Source organism: Tachypleus tridentatus, chromosome 11 (assembly GCF_004210375.1).
Source record: "Tachypleus tridentatus isolate NWPU-2018 chromosome 11, ASM421037v1, whole genome shotgun sequence".
Taxonomy (NCBI): Eukaryota; Metazoa; Arthropoda; class Merostomata; order Xiphosura; family Limulidae; genus Tachypleus; species Tachypleus tridentatus.
The window spans coordinates 6,996,068-7,017,884 of NC_134835.1; the positions used below are offsets into that span (position 1 = coordinate 6,996,068).

At 30.5% G+C, this 21,817-nt stretch overlaps 1 protein-coding gene across 4 annotated transcripts in view; it reads right to left on the reverse strand.

Annotated features, from left to right (window-relative positions):
• The window catches only part of LOC143231649 (adenylate cyclase type 2-like), a 92,171-nt gene that overhangs the window by 5,720 nt on the left and 64,634 nt on the right, over window positions 1-21,817 (reverse strand). For 3 of the 4 annotated variants that reach the window (XM_076466195.1, XM_076466196.1, XM_076466197.1), the window contains exons 18-24: window positions 18,887-19,056; window positions 17,440-17,543; window positions 12,804-12,955; window positions 11,312-11,458; window positions 9,900-10,001; window positions 6,521-6,641; window positions 576-700 (exon numbers count right to left, since the gene is read on the reverse strand). In XM_076466195.1, coding sequence (XP_076322310.1) covers window positions 576-700; window positions 6,521-6,641; window positions 9,900-10,001; window positions 11,312-11,458; window positions 12,804-12,955; window positions 17,440-17,543; window positions 18,887-19,056 — 921 coding nt within the window. The remainder of the gene's footprint in view (window positions 1-575; window positions 701-6,520; window positions 6,642-9,899; window positions 10,002-11,311; window positions 11,459-12,803; window positions 12,956-17,439; window positions 17,544-18,886; window positions 19,057-21,817) is intronic. The other variant, XM_076466198.1, reaches the window with a different exon arrangement.

The following is a 21,817-nucleotide window of genomic DNA, read 5'->3' on the forward strand; positions in this document are numbered from 1 at the left end:
TTTAATTTATATTATTTCTTTATGTGAGACTGGCGAACGGAGGTTAAGACTGACAGACGGTGTATCCCCACTGTAATGTGGGTCCTACTTTCCAGTCACCTCTATAACCAAGGGTACATTCTATATCCTATATTATAGCCTGTACCCTGAGATTCTTCCAATTGGTGCAGCGTATTTGTATTTTTGTTTCGACTAATGTTTGGTAATAACAAACTACATAAGTCAGAGGTTTGGACTTGCTGTTTTTAACAGTCCTTCCTTTTGAGCTTGTTATGTTTTAGTTAACTCTTAGTGTTAATATTCTTTACAAATATATCTACATATACAAATATAAAAGTAGCACTTTTATTGTGTTTATTTGACAGTTAGATGTGATAGTATAATTTTATGATTTCCATTTTAAAATTACATAAGGTTGAAACATATGAACTTAAAAACAAATATATTTTTTGATTGAGTTTATCGTTAGTTTTATTTACTTTTCTTTTTATATTTACATAATTAACTTTGTAAGAAAACATCCTTAAAGCTAAACTGGACTCAGTTTCAGTTCGTGTTACACATAGTTTACCAACCTGTATACGTCCGTGGACCCCTGTGCTGTCCATTCGGCTTGCTACATTCACGGTATCTCCCCATATATCGTACTGAGGTTTACCGGCACCTACAACGCCAGCAATAACTGGACCAACGGCAATACCTTTAAATACAATAGTATTTTAATATTTTGTCTTACTTTGGGGGAAAAGAATGTGTTGCAAACCAAGAGTTATTTTGAAGCTTGAATTTAACACGTACTTTTTAGATAGTTGTTAGTAAAACTGATATAATTTAGTTGTTAGTATAAAACTGATATAATTTAGTTGTTAGAATAAAACTGATATAATGTAGTTGTTAGTATAAAACTGATATAATTTAGTTGTTAGTATAAAACTGATATAATTTAGTTGTTAGTATAAAACTGATATAATTTAGTTGTTAGAATAAAACTGATATAATGTAGTTGTTAGTATAAAACTGATATAATTTAGTTGTTAGTATAAAACTGATATAATGTAGTTGTTAGTATAAAACTAGTATAATTTAGTTGTTAGTATAAAACTGATATAATTTAGTTGTTAGGATAAAACTGATATAATTTAGTTGTTAGCATAAAACTGATATAATTTAGTTGTTAGCATAAAACTGATATAATTTAGTTGTTAGTATAAAACTGATATAATGTAGTTGTTAGTATAAAACTGATATAATTTAGTTGTTAGTATAAAACTGATATAATTTAGTTGTTAGTATAAAACTGATATAATTTAGTTGTTAGTATAAAACTGATATAATGTAGTTGTTAGTATAAAACTGATATAATTTAGTTGTTAGTATAAAACTGATATAATGTAGTTGTTAGTATAAAACTGATATAATTTAGTTCTTAGTATAAAACTGATATAATTTAGTTATTAGTATAAAACTGATATAATTTAGTTCTTAGTATAAAACTGATATAATTTAGTTCTTAGTATAAAACTGATATAATGTAGTTGTTAGTATAAAACTGATATAATTTAGTTGTTAGTATAAAACTGATATAAATTAGTTGTTAGTATACAACTAGTATAATTTAGTTGTTAGTATAAAACTGATATAATTTAGTTGTTAGTATAAAACTGATATAATTTAGTTGTTAGCATAAAACTGATATAATTTAGTTGTTAGTATAAAAATAGTATAATTTAGTTGTTAGTATAAAACTGATATAATGTAGTTGTTAGTATAAAAGGGTATAATTTAGTTCTTAGTATAAAACTGATATAATGTAGTTGTTAGTATAAAACTGATATAATGTAGTTCTTAGTATAAAACTGATATAATTTAGTTGTTAGTATAAAGCTGATATAATTTAGTTGTTAGTATAAAACTAGTATAATTTAGTTGTTAGTATAAAACTGATATAATTTAGTTGTTAGTATAAAACTGATATAATTTAGTTGTTAGTATAAAACTAGTATAATTTAGTTGTTAGTATAAAACTGATATAATGTAGTTGTTAGTATAAAACTAGTATAATTTAGTTGTTAGTATAAAACTGATATAATTTAGTTGTTAATATAAAACTGATATAATTTAGTTGTTAATATAAAACTGATATAATTTAGTTGTTAGTATAAAACTGATATAATGTAGTTGTTAGTATAAAAGGGTATAATTTAGTTCTTAGTATAAAACTGATATAATGTAGTTGTTAGTATAAAAGGGTATAATTTAGTTCTTAGTATAAAACTGATATAATGTAGTTGTTAGTATAAAACTGATATAATTTAGTTGTTAGTATAAAACTGATATAATTTAGTTGTTAGTATAAAACTAGTATAATTTAGTTGTTAGTATAAAACTGATATAATTTAGTTGTTAGTATAAAACTGATATAATTTAGTTGTTAGTATAAAACTAGTATAATTTAGTTGTTAGTATAAAACTGATATAATTTAGTTGTTAGTATAAAACTGATATAATTTAGTTGTTAGTATAAAACTGATATAATTTAGTTGTTAGTATAAAACTGATATAATTTAGTTGTTAGCATAAAACTAGTATAATTTAGTTGTTAGTATAAAACTAGTATAATTTAGTTGTTAGTATAAAACTGATATAATTTAGTTGTTAGTATAAAACTGATATAATTTAGTTGTTAGTATAAAACTAGTATAATTTAGTTGTTAGTATAAAACTGATATAATTTAGTTGTTAGTATAAAACTAGTATAATTTAGTTGTTAGTATAAAACTAGTATAATTTAGTTGTTAGTATAAAACTAGTATAATTTAGTTGTTAGTATAAAACTAGTATAATTTAGTTGTTAGTATAAAACTGATATAATTTAGTTGTTAGTATAAAACTGATATAATTTAGTTGTTGGTATAAAACTGATATAATTTAGTTGTTGGTATAAAACTGATATAATTTAGTTGTTAGTATAAAACTAGTATAATTTAGTTGTTAGTATAAAACTGATATAATTTAGTTGTTAGTATAAAACTAGTATAATTTAGTTGTTAGTATAAAACTGATATAATTTAGTTGTTAGTATAAAACTGATATAATTTAGTTGTTAGTATAAAACTGATATAATTTAGTTGTTAGTATAAAACTGATATAATTTAGTTGTTAGCATAAAACTAGTATAATTTAGTTGTTAGTATAAAACTAGTATAATTTAGTTGTTAGTATAAAACTGATATAATTTAGTTGTTAGTATAAAACTGATATAATTTAGTTGTTAGTATAAAACTAGTATAATTTAGTTGTTAGTATAAAACTGATATAATTTAGTTGTTAGTATAAAACTAGTATAATTTAGTTGTTAGTATAAAACTAGTATAATTTAGTTGTTAGTATAAAACTAGTATAATTTAGTTGTTAGTATAAAACTAGTATAATTTAGTTGTTAGTATAAAACTGATATAATTTAGTTGTTAGTATAAAACTGATATAATTTAGTTGTTGGTATAAAACTGATATAATTTAGTTGTTGGTATAAAACTGATATAATTTAGTTGTTAGTATAAAACTAGTATAATTTAGTTGTTAGTATAAAACTGATATAATTTAGTTGTTAGTATAAAACTAGTATAATTTAGTTATTAGTATAAAACTGATATAATTTAGTTGTCAATATAAAACTGATATAATTTAGTTGTTAATATAAAACTGATATAATTTAGTTGTTAGTATAAAACTGATATAATGTAGTTGTTAGTATAAAAGGGTATAATTTAGTTCTTAGTATAAAACTGATATAATGTAGTTGTTAGTATAAAACTGATATAATGTAGTTGTTAGTATAAAACTGATATAATTTAGTTGTTAGTATAAAACTGATATAATTTAGTTGTTAGTATAAAACTGATATAATTTAGTTGTTAGTATAAAACTAGTATAATTTAGTTGTTAGTATAAAACTGATATAATTTAGTTGTTAGTATAAAACTAGTATAATTTAGTTGTTAGTATAAAACTAGTATAATTTAGTTGTTAGTATAAAACTGATATAATTTAGTTGTTAGTATAAAACTAGTATAATTTAGTTGTTAGTATAAAACTGATATAATTTAGTTGTTAGTATAAAACTAGTATAATTTAGTTATTAGTATAAAACTGATATAATTTAGTTGTTAATATAAAACTGATATAATTTAATTGTTAGTATAAAACTGATATAATTTAGTTGTTAGTATAAAACTAGTATAATTTAGTTGTTAGTATAAAACTGATATAATTTAGTTGTTAGTATAAAACTAGTATAATTTAGTTGTTAGTATAAAACTAGTATAATTTAGTTGTTAGTATAAAACTAGTATAATTTAGTTGTTAGTATAAAACTAGTATAATTTAGTTGTTAGTATAAAACTGATATAATTTAGTTGTTAGTATAAAACTGATATAATTTAGTTGTTGGTATAAAACTGATATAATTTAGTTGTTAGTATAAAACTGATATAATTTAGTTGTTAGTATAAAACTAGTATAATTTAGTTGTTAGTATAAAACTGATATAATTTAGTTGTTAGTATAAAACTAGTATAATTTAGTTGTTAGTATAAAACTGATATAATTTAGTTGTTAGTATAAAACTGATATAATTTAGTTGTTAGTATAAAACTGATATAATTTAGTTGTTAGTATAAAACTAGTATAATTTAGTTGTTAGTATAAAACTAGTATAATTTAGTTGTTAGTATAAAACTGATATAATTTAGTTGTTAGTATAAAACTGATATAATTTAGTTGTTAGTATAAAACTAGTATAATTTAGTTGTTAGTATAAAACTGATATAATTTAGTTGTTAGTATAAAACTAGTATAATTTAGTTGTTAGTATAAAACTAGTATAATTTAGTTGTTAGTATAAAACTAGTATAATTTAGTTGTTAGTATAAAACTAGTATAATTTAGTTGTTAGTATAAAACTGATATAATTTAGTTGTTAGTATAAAACTGATATAATTTAGTTGTTGGTATAAAACTGATATAATTTAGTTGTTGGTATAAAACTGATATAATTTAGTTGTTAGTATAAAACTAGTATAATTTAGTTGTTAGTATAAAACTGATATAATTTAGTTGTTAGTATAAAACTAGTATAATTTAGTTATTAGTATAAAACTGATATAATTTAGTTGTCAATATAAAACTGATATAATTTAGTTGTTAATATAAAACTGATATAATTTAGTTGTTAGTATAAAACTGATATAATGTAGTTGTTAGTATAAAAGGGTATAATTTAGTTCTTAGTATAAAACTGATATAATGTAGTTGTTAGTATAAAACTGATATAATGTAGTTGTTAGTATAAAACTGATATAATTTAGTTGTTAGTATAAAACTGATATAATTTAGTTGTTAGTATAAAACTAGTATAATTTAGTTGTTAGTATAAAACTGATATAATTTAGTTGTTAGTATAAAACTGATATAATTTAGTTGTTAGTATAAAACTAGTATAATTTAGTTGTTAGTATAAAACTGATATAATTTAGTTGTTAGTATAAAACTGATATAATTTAGTTGTTAGTATAAAACTGATATAATTTAGTTGTTAGTATAAAACTGATATAATTTAGTTGTTAGTATAAAACTAGTATAATTTAGTTGTTAGTATAAAACTAGTATAATTTAGTTGTTAGTATAAAACTGATATAATTTAGTTGTTAGTATAAAACTAGTATAATTTAGTTGTTAGTATAAAACTGATATAATTTAGTTGTTAGTATAAAACTAGTATAATTTAGTTGTTAGTATAAAACTAGTATAATTTAGTTGTTAGTATAAAACTAGTATAATTTAGTTGTTAGTATAAAACTAGTATAATTTAGTTGTTAGTATAAAACTGATATAATTTAGTTGTTAGTATAAAACTGATATAATTTAGTTGTTGGTATAAAACTGATATAATTTAGTTGTTGGTATAAAACTGATATAATTTAGTTGTTAGTATAAAATTAGTATAATTTAGTTGTTAGTATAAAACTATTATAATTTCATCTATAAAAGTTTAGCAAAACTGCCAGTGACCAGTGAAAATAGGTTATTCAAGTTTGCCTAATGACGCATAGCTAATAAGACCTCAATGTATGTAGCCGGTCGACTTGATAAAAGCATCTAAGGAAATTATATATTCGCTTATGTCGATAAATTTAAATTCAGTATTTTTATATTTGATACCACGGTGTTTTTGTTACGATTAAGTTACTAGTGAAACTAAGAATAATTATTTGAAGAGGAATGTTCAGTTGTGAGTTACTACGGGGATCGAAACCCAAATTTTATGTTATAAACACCAAAACTGAGCTATTGGTGAGGAGACGACTTCTTAAGCGTACGTTATTTATTTGAAAAATCAAATTGTTCATTGCCTTCTACCATACGCCAACGGACTTAAAAAGTTCGTTATTTTCAATCTGATTCATTAAAAGATATAAACATAGAATTTTTTACAACAGATGAACTTTTTCATTAAACTTACCTACTCGCAGGCTAAATTCTTGTAGTGTGTCTTTATTTATAAAATGTAGGACTTCCATCATAGAGGAAGCAAACCTCACGAGAGTTAGTACGTTTTGTACCGGATTTTCTTCTCCTGTTGTCTGTACAGAGCGAAAAAATTCATAATTAACACCTTGTATAGAATAAACACTAACTGTTGTGTTATAACGTTGATATTTCCACCAAGTGTATGATAAACTATAACTGTCGTGTTGTAACGTTGATATTTACACCAAGTGTATGATAAACTATAATTGTCGTGTTATAACGTTGATATTTACACCAAGTGTATGATAAACTCTAACTATCGTGTTATAACGTTGATATTTACACCAAGTGTATGATAAACTCTGACTATCGTGTTATAACGTTGATATTTACACCAAGTGTATGATAAACTATAACTGTTGTGTTATAACGTTGATATTTACACCAAGTGTATGATAAACTCTAACTGTCGTGTTATAACGTTGATATTTACACCAAGTGTATGATAAACTCTAACTGTCGTGTTATAACGTTGATATTTACACCAAGTATATGATAAACTCTAACTGTCGTGTTATAACGTTGATATTTACACCAAGTGTATGATAAACTCTAACTGTTGTATTATAACGTTGATATTTACACCAAGTATATGATAAACTCTAACTGTCGTGTTATAACGTTGATATTTTCACCAAGTGTATGATAAACTTTAACTGTTGTGTTATAACGTTGATATTTACACCAAGTATATGATAAACTCTAACTGTCGTGTTATGCTGTGAATATTTACACCGACTGTAGGATAAACATCAACTGTTGTGTGATGTCATGACATCCTAAAAAAGTCATTTTTAAACACTTCTGATCTGAAACGCGAAATAAGAAAGAACGTAGAAGAACAACATGTGGTTTACGTTAGTCTTAATTATATTGTTTAGGTCATCTTTTCAGGCTTCCACCATCTTTAAAAGAACAACATGTGGTTTACGTTAGTTTTAATTATATTGTTTAGGTCATCTTTTCAGGCTTCCACCATCTTTAGAAGAACAATATGTGGTTTACGTTAGTTTTAATTATATTGTTTAGGTCATCTTTTCAGGCTTCCACCATCTTTAGAAGAACAATATGTGGTTTACGTTAGTTTTAATTATATTGTTTAGGTCATCTTTTCAGGCTTCCACCATCTTTAGAAGAACAATATGTGATGTTGAGGAAGAAAACTGATTGCCCAAAGTGCATTTTGTAACAATCTCCTACTGTAATTAACTTGCTTTATAAATCGCCTGAATAAAGAAAGCTTTTTACAAGGTTGACATGCTCAACAAAGACACATATAAGGTTAATATGTTCTACCTTTTGGTAACGTAAACGTTTGGAAACTTAAAATATTTAGCCATATTTATTTCTTGGTTGCTCTATTAACATAAACTTTATACCCGTAATGATACTCTGTACCGTTTAGGAATTTAACAGTATACATCCGTAGATGATTTACCTATTTCTGGTTAAAACCCTACACCTCCTGATGATTTACCTACTTCTGGTTAATACCCTACACCTCCTGATGATTTACCTACTTACGGTTAATACTCTATAGCTCCTTTGATGATTTACCTACTTCTGGTTAATATCCTACTCCTCTGTTGATAATTTACCCACTTCTGGTTAATACTCTATACCTCCTTTGATGATTTACCTACTTCTGGTTAATACTCTATTGCTCCTTTGATAATTTACCTACTTCTGGTTAATACCCTACACCTCCTGATGAGTTACCTACTTACGGTTAATATTCTGTACCTCCGTTGATGATTTACCTACTTACGGTTAATACTCTATACCTTCTGATGATTTACCTACTTCTGGTTAATACTCTATAGCTCCTTTGATGATTTACCTACTTCTGGTTAATATTCTATACCCCCTTTGATAATTTATCCACTTCTGGTAAATACTCTATACCTCCTTTGATGATTTACCTACTTCTGGCTAATATTCTATACCTCCGTTGGTGATTTACATACTTATGGTTAATACCCCCTACACCTGTTGATAATTTACCCACTTCTGGTTAATACTCTATACCCCCTTTGATAATTTACCCACTTCTGGTTAATACTCTATACCTCCTTTGATGATTTACCTACTTCTGGTTAATACTCTATACCTCCTTTGATGATTTACCTACTTCTGGCTAATATTCTATACCTCCGTTGGTGATTTACATACTTATGGTTAATACCCTACACACCTGTTGATAATTTACCCACTTCTGGTTAATACTCTATACCCCCTTTGATAATTTACCCACTTCTGGTTAATACTCTATACCTCCTTTGATGATTTACCTACTTCTGGTTAATACTCTATATCTCCTTTGATAATTTACCCACTTCTGGTTAATACTCTATACCTCCTTTAATGATTTACCTACTTCTGGTTAATACTCTATATCCCCTTTGATAATTTACCCACTTCTGGTTAATACTCTATACCTCCTTTGATAATTTACCCACTTTTGGTTAATACTCTATACCTCCTTTGATGATTTACCTACTTCTGGTTAATACTCTATACCTCCTTTGATGATTTACCTACTTCTGGTTAATACTCTATACCTCCTTTGATAATTTACCCACTTCTGGTTAATACTCTGTTGCTCCTTTGATGATTTACCTACTTACGGTTAATATCCTACTACTCTGTTGATAATTTATCCACTTCTGGTTAATACTCTATACCCTTTTTGATAATTTACCCACTTCTGGTAAATACTCTATACCTCCTTTGATGATTTACCTACTTCTGGTTAATACCCTACACCTCCTGATGAGTTACCTACTTACGGTTAATATTCTGTACCTCCGTTGATGATTTACCTACTTACGGTTAATACTCTATATCTTCTGATGATTTACCTACTTACGGTTGATACCCTACACCTCCTTTGATGATTTACCTACTTCTGGCTAATATTCTATACCTCCGTTGGGGATTTACATACTTATGGTTAATACCCTACACATCTGTTGATAATTTACCCACTTCTGGTTAATACCCTACACATCTGTTGATAATTTACCCACTTCTGGTTAATACTCTATACCCCCTTTGATAATTTACCCACTTCTGGTTAATACTCTATACCTCCTTTGATGATTTACCTACTTCTGGTTAATACTCTATACCTCCTTTGATGATTTACCTACTTCTGGTTAATACTCTATACCTCTGTTGATAATTTACCCACTTCTGGTTAATACTCTATACCTCCTTTGATGATTTACCTACTTCTGGTTAATACTCTATACCTCTGTTGGTGATTTACCTACTTCTGGTAATATAACGTTCAGATGGTTAACACTTACCTCTGTTGACCCTCTGCCAGGCTGCAGCCCCACCGCCGCCATGTATGTACTTCCAATTGTCTTGATCTTTTCTATTCGCGCGTTGTTAGGATGATAAAGTAGCTATTAGAAAAAATGATTTGTTGAATGGATACTCAAACCAAATCTTACATAGATCTTTAGATCCTTTATTAAATGTGTCGTGTAGTTTATCCATAAGGTATTCATTCTTATCTACAGACTTATGTTTATCATGCCTATCACTTAAAACCCAGTATTACTTATTAATGTAAACTGGCACAACTACAAGGTCTGTTTGAATTGTGCGGCTCCAGCTGGTTCCAGGGAAATCCGCTTGGTGTCGCTAGGTTTGCACAGATCAGCTGATTACGACGCCATTTCCCGATTGCAGATATCTTCATTTGTGTATTAGCTACGCGGTTTTAAGTGAAGTGCGATTTTTTCGTTTGGCGGATTTCAGAATGAATGACCTGAAGGAGCAACGACTTGCTGTGAAATTTTGTGTTAAACTTGGAAAATCTGCGACTGAAACTTTTGCTATGCTTAACACGGCTTTCGGTGATGTTGCTATGAAGCGTACGGTATGTTTCAAGTGGCATGAACGTTTTAAGGATGGTCGACAGTCCATTGAAGATGATGAGCGTCCTGGACGTCCTTCCACATCAACTGACGACCCACACGTCGACAAACTCAACACCCTTGTGCGGGCAAATCGACGTCTGACTGTCAGGGTGCTTGCTGAAGAGTGTGGGATATCAGTTGGATCTTGTTACGAGATTTTGACCGAAAAATTGAAGATGCACCGCGTTGCTGCGAAATTTGTGCCTCACAACTCGTGAGTTTTTGGCCAAACACTCGATCACTGTTCTTCCCAAACCCCCTACTCACCTGACCTTGCTCCTTGCGATTTGGTTTCGTTCCCCAAACTCAAAAGACCCTTGAAAGGAAGAAGATTTGAGATGATTCCCGAGATTAAGGCAAATGCGACGAAGGAGCTGGAGGACATTACAAAAGAAGCGTACCAGAACTGTTTCAACAAGTGGAAACACCGTTGGGATAAGCGTGTGCGTTGGGGAGGAGAGTACTTTGAAGGGGTCCCAGACCTGTAACTTCTAAATAAAGTACATTTTGTTTTATGACGTCAGTCCGCGTATTTTTTGAACAGCCCTCGTATATTTAACATAAAATATTCTTTGGAAGTAAAAACAAAATCACGCACGTATTACTAAAAAGTGCTCTGCTGGAAAAACGAGATTGTTTTGTTCTTTCAGGAAATGTGTCTATCAGATATATGTTGGGAAAATCATTCTAAGCAAAATGTAATGAAAGATAATTATTTTAAAAGACCTAGAAATTCACGCGTTACGAGTCACGTGAAGAATATAATAAATGTTAAATTGTACAGATCGTACCGTGTCAAAGTCACATATGATTTCATTCAGTACCATCAGACATCGCAATCCATCCTCATTCATCACATTCTCGGAGTAAAAATCCATGTAATTTGGAATGGAAGCAAACATGACAGCTACACTGCTGTACTCTTCGTGGTATAAGCCCTACAAAGAGATGTGTTAGTATCTGAAATACAGATATCCATTGATGTAATCACTTGGATGCTTTAAACTATCCATATTATAGATGTATGTAATCCTGGTTTCAATTTGGACATCTATACTAAGTAGTTAGAATTAGAATCGTTCAGTAGTTATGCACTTATAATTAAATGTCGTTCAGTGCTCATTTGAAATACTTAGGTAATTTCCATTTTTGTCAACATGACACTTTACTCTTAACTTAAACATAAAGTAAAAAAACAACAGAAGACAAAGAAATCAAACTGAATATAGAAAATTGAATAAAAGTAGTTCTTGCATACCTAGTCAGAAATGTAACGAAATAGAACGTCATCGACATGTTTATTTATGATTAACCACAAAGGGGCTATCCGTGCTGTTCCCACTACAGGTATCGAAACCGAATTTCTAACGTTGTTAGTCCGCAGACACGCCGCTGTGCCTTTGGAGGGGGACTCATGAATATTACAAGGAAATTTGAAAATGCAAATGTGAAATAAATATATGGAAATCCATACATACACATGTCTACGTACTTTATGTTGTACACATAAATGCTTGCAGCTGGGTACAGTTGCCATTAAGAGTATTTTTGGCCATAACTACATTAACCACATCTAACCTGATCGAATCATCTTAAGTCTTAAAATAATCCAACAGTTGTAACTGTGATACAAATATTATTAATCACAAGTTTTGAAATAATCCAGCAATTGTAACTATGATACAAACATCAATCAACATAACCATTGAAATAATCCAAAAATTGTAAGTATGATACAATCATTATTCAACATGTTTTGAAATAATCCAGCAGTTGTAACTATGATACAAACATTATTCAACATGAATCATAAAATAAACCAGCAATTGCAACCATGATACAAATATCATTCAACATAATCATTGAAATAACCCAACAATTGTAACTATGACACGAACTTTATTCAACATGAGTCACGAAATAATCCAGCAATTGTAACTGTGATACAAATATTATTCAACATAAGTTTTGAAATAATCCAACATTTGTAGCTATGATTTATTACTTTAATCCACCTAATGGAAGGAACAATCCCAATTTAATTTAACTTTGACTTATCTTTACTAAATTATATTATTGTCATTAAGTCTGTGGAAGACTTTATTGGATTATCCTATTGTCAGAAAATCTGCGAAACTTCATTAGACTATATTTTTGTAGGGAAATCTGAGGAAAACTTTATTGGACTATATTATTGTCAGAAACTGGAGAAAATATTAGTTTTGGTTCTCAGGGTCACAATAAGATATGATTTAATACACGAAGCTATACATTTAGACATACCTCGGGTTTCCCGTTATTCAGATAAAGGTCTGCAACATGCGTAGGAAGAATGTTAATTAATAAAAACCTATTTACTGTCTTGATGTCTTTCACTCTTTCTCTCTCACTAGCCAAATACCGTTTCATCAAAAAGTCCAAGCGACAAAGGTACTCTACCTAAAGAAGTAACGATTAAAACTTACTATTTAACTATAAAATCATATTGAAGACTGTACTCTACCTGAAGAAGTAACAATAAAAACTTATTCGTTATTAAGTGAAACTATTTTATGCTTGTGCGGAAATCAGTATACTTGAAAATTCCCATGTAATAACGTATACACACACACCATGTTATGATAGAACTCTTGCTTATATGATACTGGAAAAACTTTTTTACACGCGATGTGTAACCCTCAACTTCATCAACTTTTCATCCTAGTTGTATGTAAAACTGCAATAGAGGTCACGATTGTCTTATTTCTCTTCTGTTTCCCGTCACAGTGAACTCTTTATCCATTTTCAGAGTGGAAATATGATATCATGAATACGGCACACGCGGATGTAATGCACTAGCGCCATCTATATAACTATAACAGTACTGTCTATTATATATATAAATACGGCTCGTTTGGTTTGAGAAAATATTTTACGTAGAGGAGCGAACAACGTTTCGACCTTCTTCGGTCATCATCAGGTTCATGACGTTTTTACATATATATTTTTCTCTGCAACTGGGTTTTCTCGACATCACTGATTAGTACTGTCTATTGTATGACCATGGAGGTTTATTAGACCCACAGGAAAATACACATAACATTTCAAGTTTGCATTTTGCGATTTTTTATCAGTTTTTACGTTTTTTAATTCACTATTTCGCCCCTCTTAAGGGATCTTTGCCAAATTTGGCATGAAGATTTATTGGGTTCATTAGGAGATACATGGAAATTTACGGTTTCACATTTTATGTTTTGCTGTCTTTGTAGACGTTTTGGGATTTTTAAAAATTACAAATGAAGAAAACAACTTCTCATGTTCTAAGATAACCTTTCATGAATCATGAATTTACATAACTTCCATCCGGGTTACGGGTACCTCACCTAGTACATATAATTCTGTTATACAGAAATACATACATTTTACTTGCTGATATGTTGGAATTTACTGAAAATCAGCTTCATTATTTCTACTGAAAATGTGCCAGATATGGCTTTGTGGTAAACGCACCGGACTGTGAATTCGAGAGGCATGAGTCCGTGGGCACGTTAAAGGAGTGATGATGAAATCCCGCTACCGCTATTTGATTGGAGTGGTCTAAGAGTTTGTGCTAGCTTTTTTTAATTTAATTAATTAGTTTTTTTTAATCGATTAGTTCAAAATTTAAGTACCATTATTACAGGGAGCTTTAAGTGACTCTCTGAAACAGTTAATTAAACCTGTTCAGAATTGAAACATTGCAGTAAACATAGCGTTACAAAATGGAGTATAGCTTGGGTCTTATTCCTTAACTATGCGAAGTTAGACTTACATTAAGTAAAGAACTGGAAACTGGCTGTGAGTCTTGTTTGATAATCATGAGAAACTAGACCTTTACTAAACTGTTTTATGTTTCTTTTTCACAGAAGTGAATTATTAAAGAGGAATCAAAACCCACTTCCAGTCTTTGTTGAAAACAATAAGAAACCTAGACTGATAATTAAACGAAGAACTGGAAACTCGCCTCAATTTTAGGTCCATAGCCACAAGAAACCTGAACCAATATTAAACGATTGTTTGTTTGTTTGTTTTCTTTTTTTGAATTTTGCACAAAGCTACTCGAGGGCTATCTGTGCTAGCCGTCCCTAATTTTGCAGTGTAAGACTAGAGAGAAGGCAGCTAGTCATCACCACCCACCGCCAACTCTTGGTCTACTCTTTTACCAACGAATAGTGGGATTGACCGTCACATTATAACGCCCCCACGGCTGAAAGGGCGAGCATGTTTGGCGCGACGGGGATTCGAACACGCGACCCTCGGATTACGAGTCGCACGCCTTAACGTGCTTGGCCATGCCGGGCCAATATTAAACGAAGAAACTTAAACTCACTATAACTTTGTTCAATAATCACAAAGAATATAGGCTGATATTAAATGAATGACTGGAGATTTGCTTTAAGTCCATAATCACAATAAACCTACACTGATATTAAATAAAATTTCAAGATCGAGAAAACTATTCTGCTTCTTAATTTTAAAATTATTTTATTCCGAAACAAAAAAGAAAATAACGTAAACTGACGTAATAACCTAATTATCCTTGAAACTTTAGGATTTTTTATGATTTTGAGTTTTTTCATTAAACTCATTTTACTTAACTCTCTTGTTAATTCTGGATTTAGGTTATTGATGACTGGTGTCTGTTTGGTTCGTAAAGACCCTTCAGCACAGTTTACCAAGAACAAACATTCTTAAGCGTGTGTTAGTTTTTCTGGTAATCTCTCGAGCACTTTAAAATGATTGGAATTGTCGAAAATCACTGCCTTTTATAAACTAAAGAGATTGTAGCAATCAGAACCTTGAAACTGGAATTGAATACTAGTGAAGAGGGTTTGCAGTCGTTAGCGGTACTCGTTTATAGTAGATCACATTTTGAGAATAATACATGTTATCACATGTTCCATCTTTGGAGTTTTGAAGGAATGCCTTCTCTGGTATTTCAGCTTCACTTTTCACAGAATTATGTATGTTTAATAAGTTCGTACTTCAGTCGATAAGCGAATCTCACCATGAAAATGGGCAGTAGCATGAAATACGACAAATTAGTGGCTCCTACGTTCAGGAAGAGAACATGAATATGCCTACTTGACTAACTGCACGTTTGGTAGGTGCGTCTGTATTTAACCCTTAGCATTCGGGCAAGTCAAACTGCACATGCCACGAAGTTTTAGTGAGTTACATTAAATATTTAATTAAAGTATATAATTATCAGATTATATGAAGAAACTTGATAATAAACCAATTTGTAATATTATATAAGTTTTAAAAACAACCTCAGATTCCCCTAATGTAAGAAGTTGGACATTGTTTCCAGAGTTGTTTTCTCCTCTGGAATTTTGTCCACCCTTGGATCCCCTAACCCTACTAAATGTAACGTAAAATATTCACTATAATTTCGTCATGGATATTATGAAAGTATATTTTTATACTCTGAAATCTTATTGGGCTCAAAACCAATCGATGAAAATTCAGAAACCACTTTCCACGCCTACCTTTGACATACTTTAATTTTAATTTCACTAATAGATATGCTCGGCATGGCCTGGTGATTAATGCACTCGACTCGTAATTCTCGCCCTTTCAGCCGGGGTGGGGGCGTTATAATGTGACGGTCAATCCCACTATTCATGGGTAACAGAATAGTCCAAGAGATGATGATGGGTGTTGATGACTAGCTTCCTTCCCTCTAGTATTGCACTGCTAAATTAGGGACGGCTAGAGCAGATAGCCCTCGTGTAGTTTTGTGCGAAATTCAAACCAAACCAAACCAGTAACAGACATTTCTTAGGTTAATTCACATTAACAATATAATCAATAAAAAGCCTAGATTTCAAATGATTCATTGTCACAATCGCCATACCACGTAGTCTTATAGATAGTTGACAGTTTGTTTTGATGCGAAAAGACATTTCCCACGAAAACACACTAGGAAGAATAGTTTATTATCTAACTGCTTAAGTCACATAATTAGAGACCCTGGAGTAACTTGGTCTATTTCAAACCCTGTTGGTGAGTTTCTGTTGGAAAAGTGTATTGAAAGGATGTAACATCTACTTAGTACAGTTTGCAATTTGGGCTGCATTTTCTTGTAAATTGACGTCAAATAGGTCAGATGTTAATTAGTGGTTGTCAGAAATCACCACAGGTAAAAACAAAGACGACCAACTTGTTTAAAGATATAAACAGACAATTTTACACTTAGTTATTTTTGGTAGCAAATGTTCAACAGTGCCAAAAGATTTATAGAATAAAATGCTGTGTGTCAATATATTCCCATTAATCAGGTAAAGTTCAATCTATTATCAAGTTTTCGTTATATAAAATTCAAGCACACAGCTGGTACATTTGAAGGTAAACGACCGTCAGAAGCAGACTTTCTTAGATCGAGTGTGAACATAGATTTATGAAGATAGTAGAGTTAATTTTAAGTCATAAGAGAACAACATTCGCCTACCTTTGGTTGAATCACTTAACAAAATTAAATTTACCTTTCCTGATTTACGGAAGGCAATCCCAGTCAAATAACACATGTTGCTGTTACTACTGACATAAGATTACACGTCCAGTTCTTGCTGATAAAAGAACCAAACCCAACATTGTTGTTTCAAACCATTTCAACAGTTATTATGCCTTATTATCTAGGTATATTGATTTAACCCTTTCGTTTTACGTGTTCAACGTGCAAAACTGAAAACAAAGAGACTTAATAAAGCACAAATATTTTTGATCCTCACGTAATGGTTTTTCAGGTACAGCACAGTTTACGCTACAACAGTAAAACAATGGAAGAAATCAAACGTATTTTAATGCAAATTATAGTAATTTATAAGCTAAATTGAATAGTTTACGACTTAATAAAAACTGTATTTTGCCAATAATATATATTATTGAATAACATAACCTACCTGACGGTCTAAAATATGTAAAGCTATGAATATCACTATTAGGTATGCACAGTGGCTTGCAATCACACAATGTTTCATTTCTGTAGGGCCTTGGCACACCCTAAATAAACAAGAAGTAATATATTACATACAGGGTGTAAAACACTTTCTTCGTCACATGCAAAAAGGTAATGGTAAACAAAGTAATAATGAATCATGCAATTCTAAAAATCGCCTTGAAAGTATGGGTCTCTTTAACATATAGTTATCTAATCAAAATCATCTGAGGTGTATAACAAAGGTGCAGCTAAAAAAGGATGGTGTGGGCGTGCGACTTGAAGGAATGAAATCAAACTTGGCGGTCAAACTGGCAGCTACACTTTTATCATTGATAAAAAATATAGATGAAGTAATCGTTCATCAGTTAAACAGGACAAGAGTGTGTGATAGGAAAAACGAAATGAACAACATAACATTACGTGGTCCTAAGAAAAGAGCACCAATAACATTATGTGGACATAAGAAAAGAGCACCAATAACATTACGTGGACATAAGAAAAGAACACCAATAACATTATGTGGTCATAAGAAAAAACATAAGAAAAGAGCAACAATAACGTTAGACATAAGAAAAACACCAATACGTGGACATAAGAAAAGAGCATCAATAACATTATGTGGACAAAAGAAAAGAGCACCAATAATATTACGTGGACATAAGAAAAGAGCACCAATAACATTACGTGGACATAAGAAAAGAGCACCAATGACGTTACGTGGACATAAGAAAAGAGCACCAATAACATTACGTGGACATAAGAAAAGAGCATCAATAACATTATGTGGTCCTAAGAAAAGAGCAACAATAACGTTATGTGGACATAAGAAAAGAGCACCAATAACATTACGTGAACATAAGAAAAGAGCACCAATAACATTACGTGGACATAAGAAAAGAGCACCAATAACATTACGTGGACATAAGAAAAGAGCGCCAATAACGTTATGTGGACATAAGAAAAGAGCACCAATAACATTACGAGGTCCTAGAAAACGAGCACCAATAACATTTCAGATTACTGTAATCATCAGTATGTTTAAACTTAGCTACTTACGGTTCTTATACATTAGTTACTAAATCAAGTCTTCTTACAGCTTTATTTTTCAGTACCGTCATATATGGAGCTGTTGGGACCCTGGAAGTAACTTGTTTTAAAACTTATCACATAGATAACCAAACAATGAAGTAGTCGTATATAAAGTTAATCATTTTATTATTTTTATTACACCACATATATGTTTGGAAAAGTCATATTACAGTCTCCGATTGTTCCAATAATTTGTAATTCTTGTGCAGGTTCAATGTATTGCAAATAGGGATCTGTTATTGTAAATCTACGAGTTTTATTATTTGAAATTAACCTTAAAAACCTTAAAAACAGTATTTTATGTGTCGTAACTCACCAATCAGAGAAGAGGAATTCTCCTGTAGAAAATACGTCGCTTTCTTCCATAGTAATTAGGAAAAAGAAGACGGCCAAAGCTGTTACGTTGATAACAAACTTAAGGAGGAAATGTAACCGTAGGAAGGTGGAGGTAGCAGTCATGGCTAAAACTGCACAGTAAGTGTAGTACTGTTTACAGACAGAATATATAATTAGCTTCCGTACACAAACTTTAAAGTATTTTTATCTGTGTCAAAATGTTGATATTTGCTTTGATTTATTCAGACGAAAACATGTGCATCTAGATATATGAATACTAAAAAAGCTTTCTCTAGCGATGAAATACAAAATGACATACTTGTAAGATGAAAGAAAATAATTTTAAATTCTCTAGTTCTAACTTGAGAACTAAATAAATATATGTAGCTAGATTTTGTTCCGACTCTGTTGATTCTCTGCGGTCACTAGTTCGAGATTACTATCAGCACCACACTAGAGGGCGCATTGATAAAAATGCCGCGACAGGCTCCATAATTTAAGGTAGGAGAGTCAGGTGGTCGAGAATATTAAAACTACTGACGAATCAATTATTTTTCAATGACACTCATAAGATGGAGAAAATATTTATTTTGTATGTTTATTTACTGAAGTCAATTCAAATATATTTTTGAACCCATGATAAAGCACGTAAAATCAGAGAAATTAGTAAACAAGTTAACACTATTCGAGTAAGAAAATTCGTTAGAGCTCGTTAAGTTATGAACTCAAAGGCTGCTACTTTAGGACCATGGCTTTAGCAGTGATAGGCTTCATACAATGGACGTTTAGATGAGATTGGATTTGCAAGTTTGTATCACAAATACAATTCCCTCAAATAATGCAGAGAGTTTGAAATTGTTTTTAAGAGATTATTTACTTAAAAAAAAAGAGATCGAAATGGAAACTGTTTTATTAGAAATGATATGTTAAAATACAGAACAATATCTTCAATGGAAAAATTCGTTCATAAAATGAGATTACTTCTCTTTTAATCCACATTTACTATAAAACCTGAAATTCAATGTAATTATTTTTTTATTTTTACGTTGTCTTTCTCACATTTACAGCTATATTTTAAAGAATTTTAAAAAAAGCTGGTTTCATATAAAAAAAGCTCTGAAGCGTAAAACAAGTATAGATATAAAGTTCTAAAATCGTAGATTCTAAACCTGGGGAAGACAGAAAAGAACACATATCAATAGATAAACAATAAAACCTCGTGAAGATGACGTATCTTGTATGAAAAACGTGTTTTTATGTTGAGAACATATAGTTTGAGACCAGTGTGGTTGTGAAGCGAGCAGGAATGACTGTTTGAAGGACAGTTGCTATTTGATTTAGATTGAATCGGATATTATAATTATTAAAGAGGTTGAGAGAACTTGAAAACAATAAGTTTTCCCTACGTTACATTGAAAGCATTATATTTAAAAAGATTCCACTACGTGATAACGAATGAATACTTCGGATAAGTTTCCCACGAACATTAAACATAACCTCACACTACAATATCAAAACTACTTATTAGATATATTTTTATTTGGTATTTCGAACTACATATAACAATTAGTTATTTTGTACTCACTAACATTCTAATATTACAAAAAAACACTTACTGTTAACGTTCGATTATTACTGGACTATCGTAATATGTATGTACAACATAATCTGTTTTAGTGTGTGTGCATTACAATTGGGCTATTATAATGTGTGTATATAATATAATTAGTCTGTTATAGTATTTTCAATTATAATTAGTCATAATGTGTGTACACTATCATTGGGCTATTATAATGAGTATGTCTGTGCGTGTTATGTACAATTTTTAGTGTTCTGTGTTCTACTACTAAGCGTATAGCCGGTTAAATATGACAAAGTACCACCACCCAGGCGGCTGAACCGTGAAAGTGGGCTGAATCGGAGGATATCCCCCCCATAGTGAAATTCTCCAGCTTTGGATTTGTTGATTGGTTTTTGCTGCTCTGTTGGACTCTGTTTAATTCGTGAAGTCTGGATTTCTTGGCTCTCTGGACTCCTTCTTACTGCTTGAAGCATCCACCTCGTCAAAACTATCTTAATTAAACTTCAAATTCAGACCCCTCCACCATCACGAGTGGGGTGAAGAAAAGTTATGACGCCCACAGTAATTCCCTTTGGAGGACCTCGTACCGAAATCATGCCACATATTACTTTGTTTTTGTTTGTATGCGACCAAGAAAGTGCAGTCGAGAAGACAATTGTCAGTAAATTATTTGTGAACCATTCATAATTCGGAGTTCGTGGTGTATTCATAGAATAATTATTGGTAAAAGTGATTATGCTTTGTTAACACTATGTTCCAAAAATGGCTGTTACGTCATGTTGCATGGTAACAAAAGTATAATATGCTATTGTTGTTAGTCTATGTGGTACTGAAAGTATTAGACAATAAAACTAGTAAGCAATATTTGTTTACTTTTAAATTTAAACCCTCCACTAGTTAAATCTAAAGAGAAATGAAGCCCAACATGACAAACTGGCTTTTGTATAAGTTAGACTACGTTCTTGCGTTTGTGGAATAATGCTCTGTACGTGTATGGACTAAGTAATTTGTGCATGCATGAAAGAGTTAGCATTATGTATTGCACGTGAATGTGTTACAACTGGAACGTTAGATATATATATAAACACGTGAGCTCGAATGTGTTTAGGGTGAAGGAGTGGGAATCCAAGTATCTGAGTTTTATATATGGTGCTATAATGCAAGTTCAGTTGTGTGTGCGTTATAAGAATGACAGGTAATCCAACTATTAGGTTGAGAGTAACTCAACTCAGTCGTCAGTTGTTTCCTTCTGGTCCGCAGTTTAAAATTAGAGACGTGATGACAGAAGTCTATGGACTGATCATTTGACCTATTCGGACATAAAGTGTC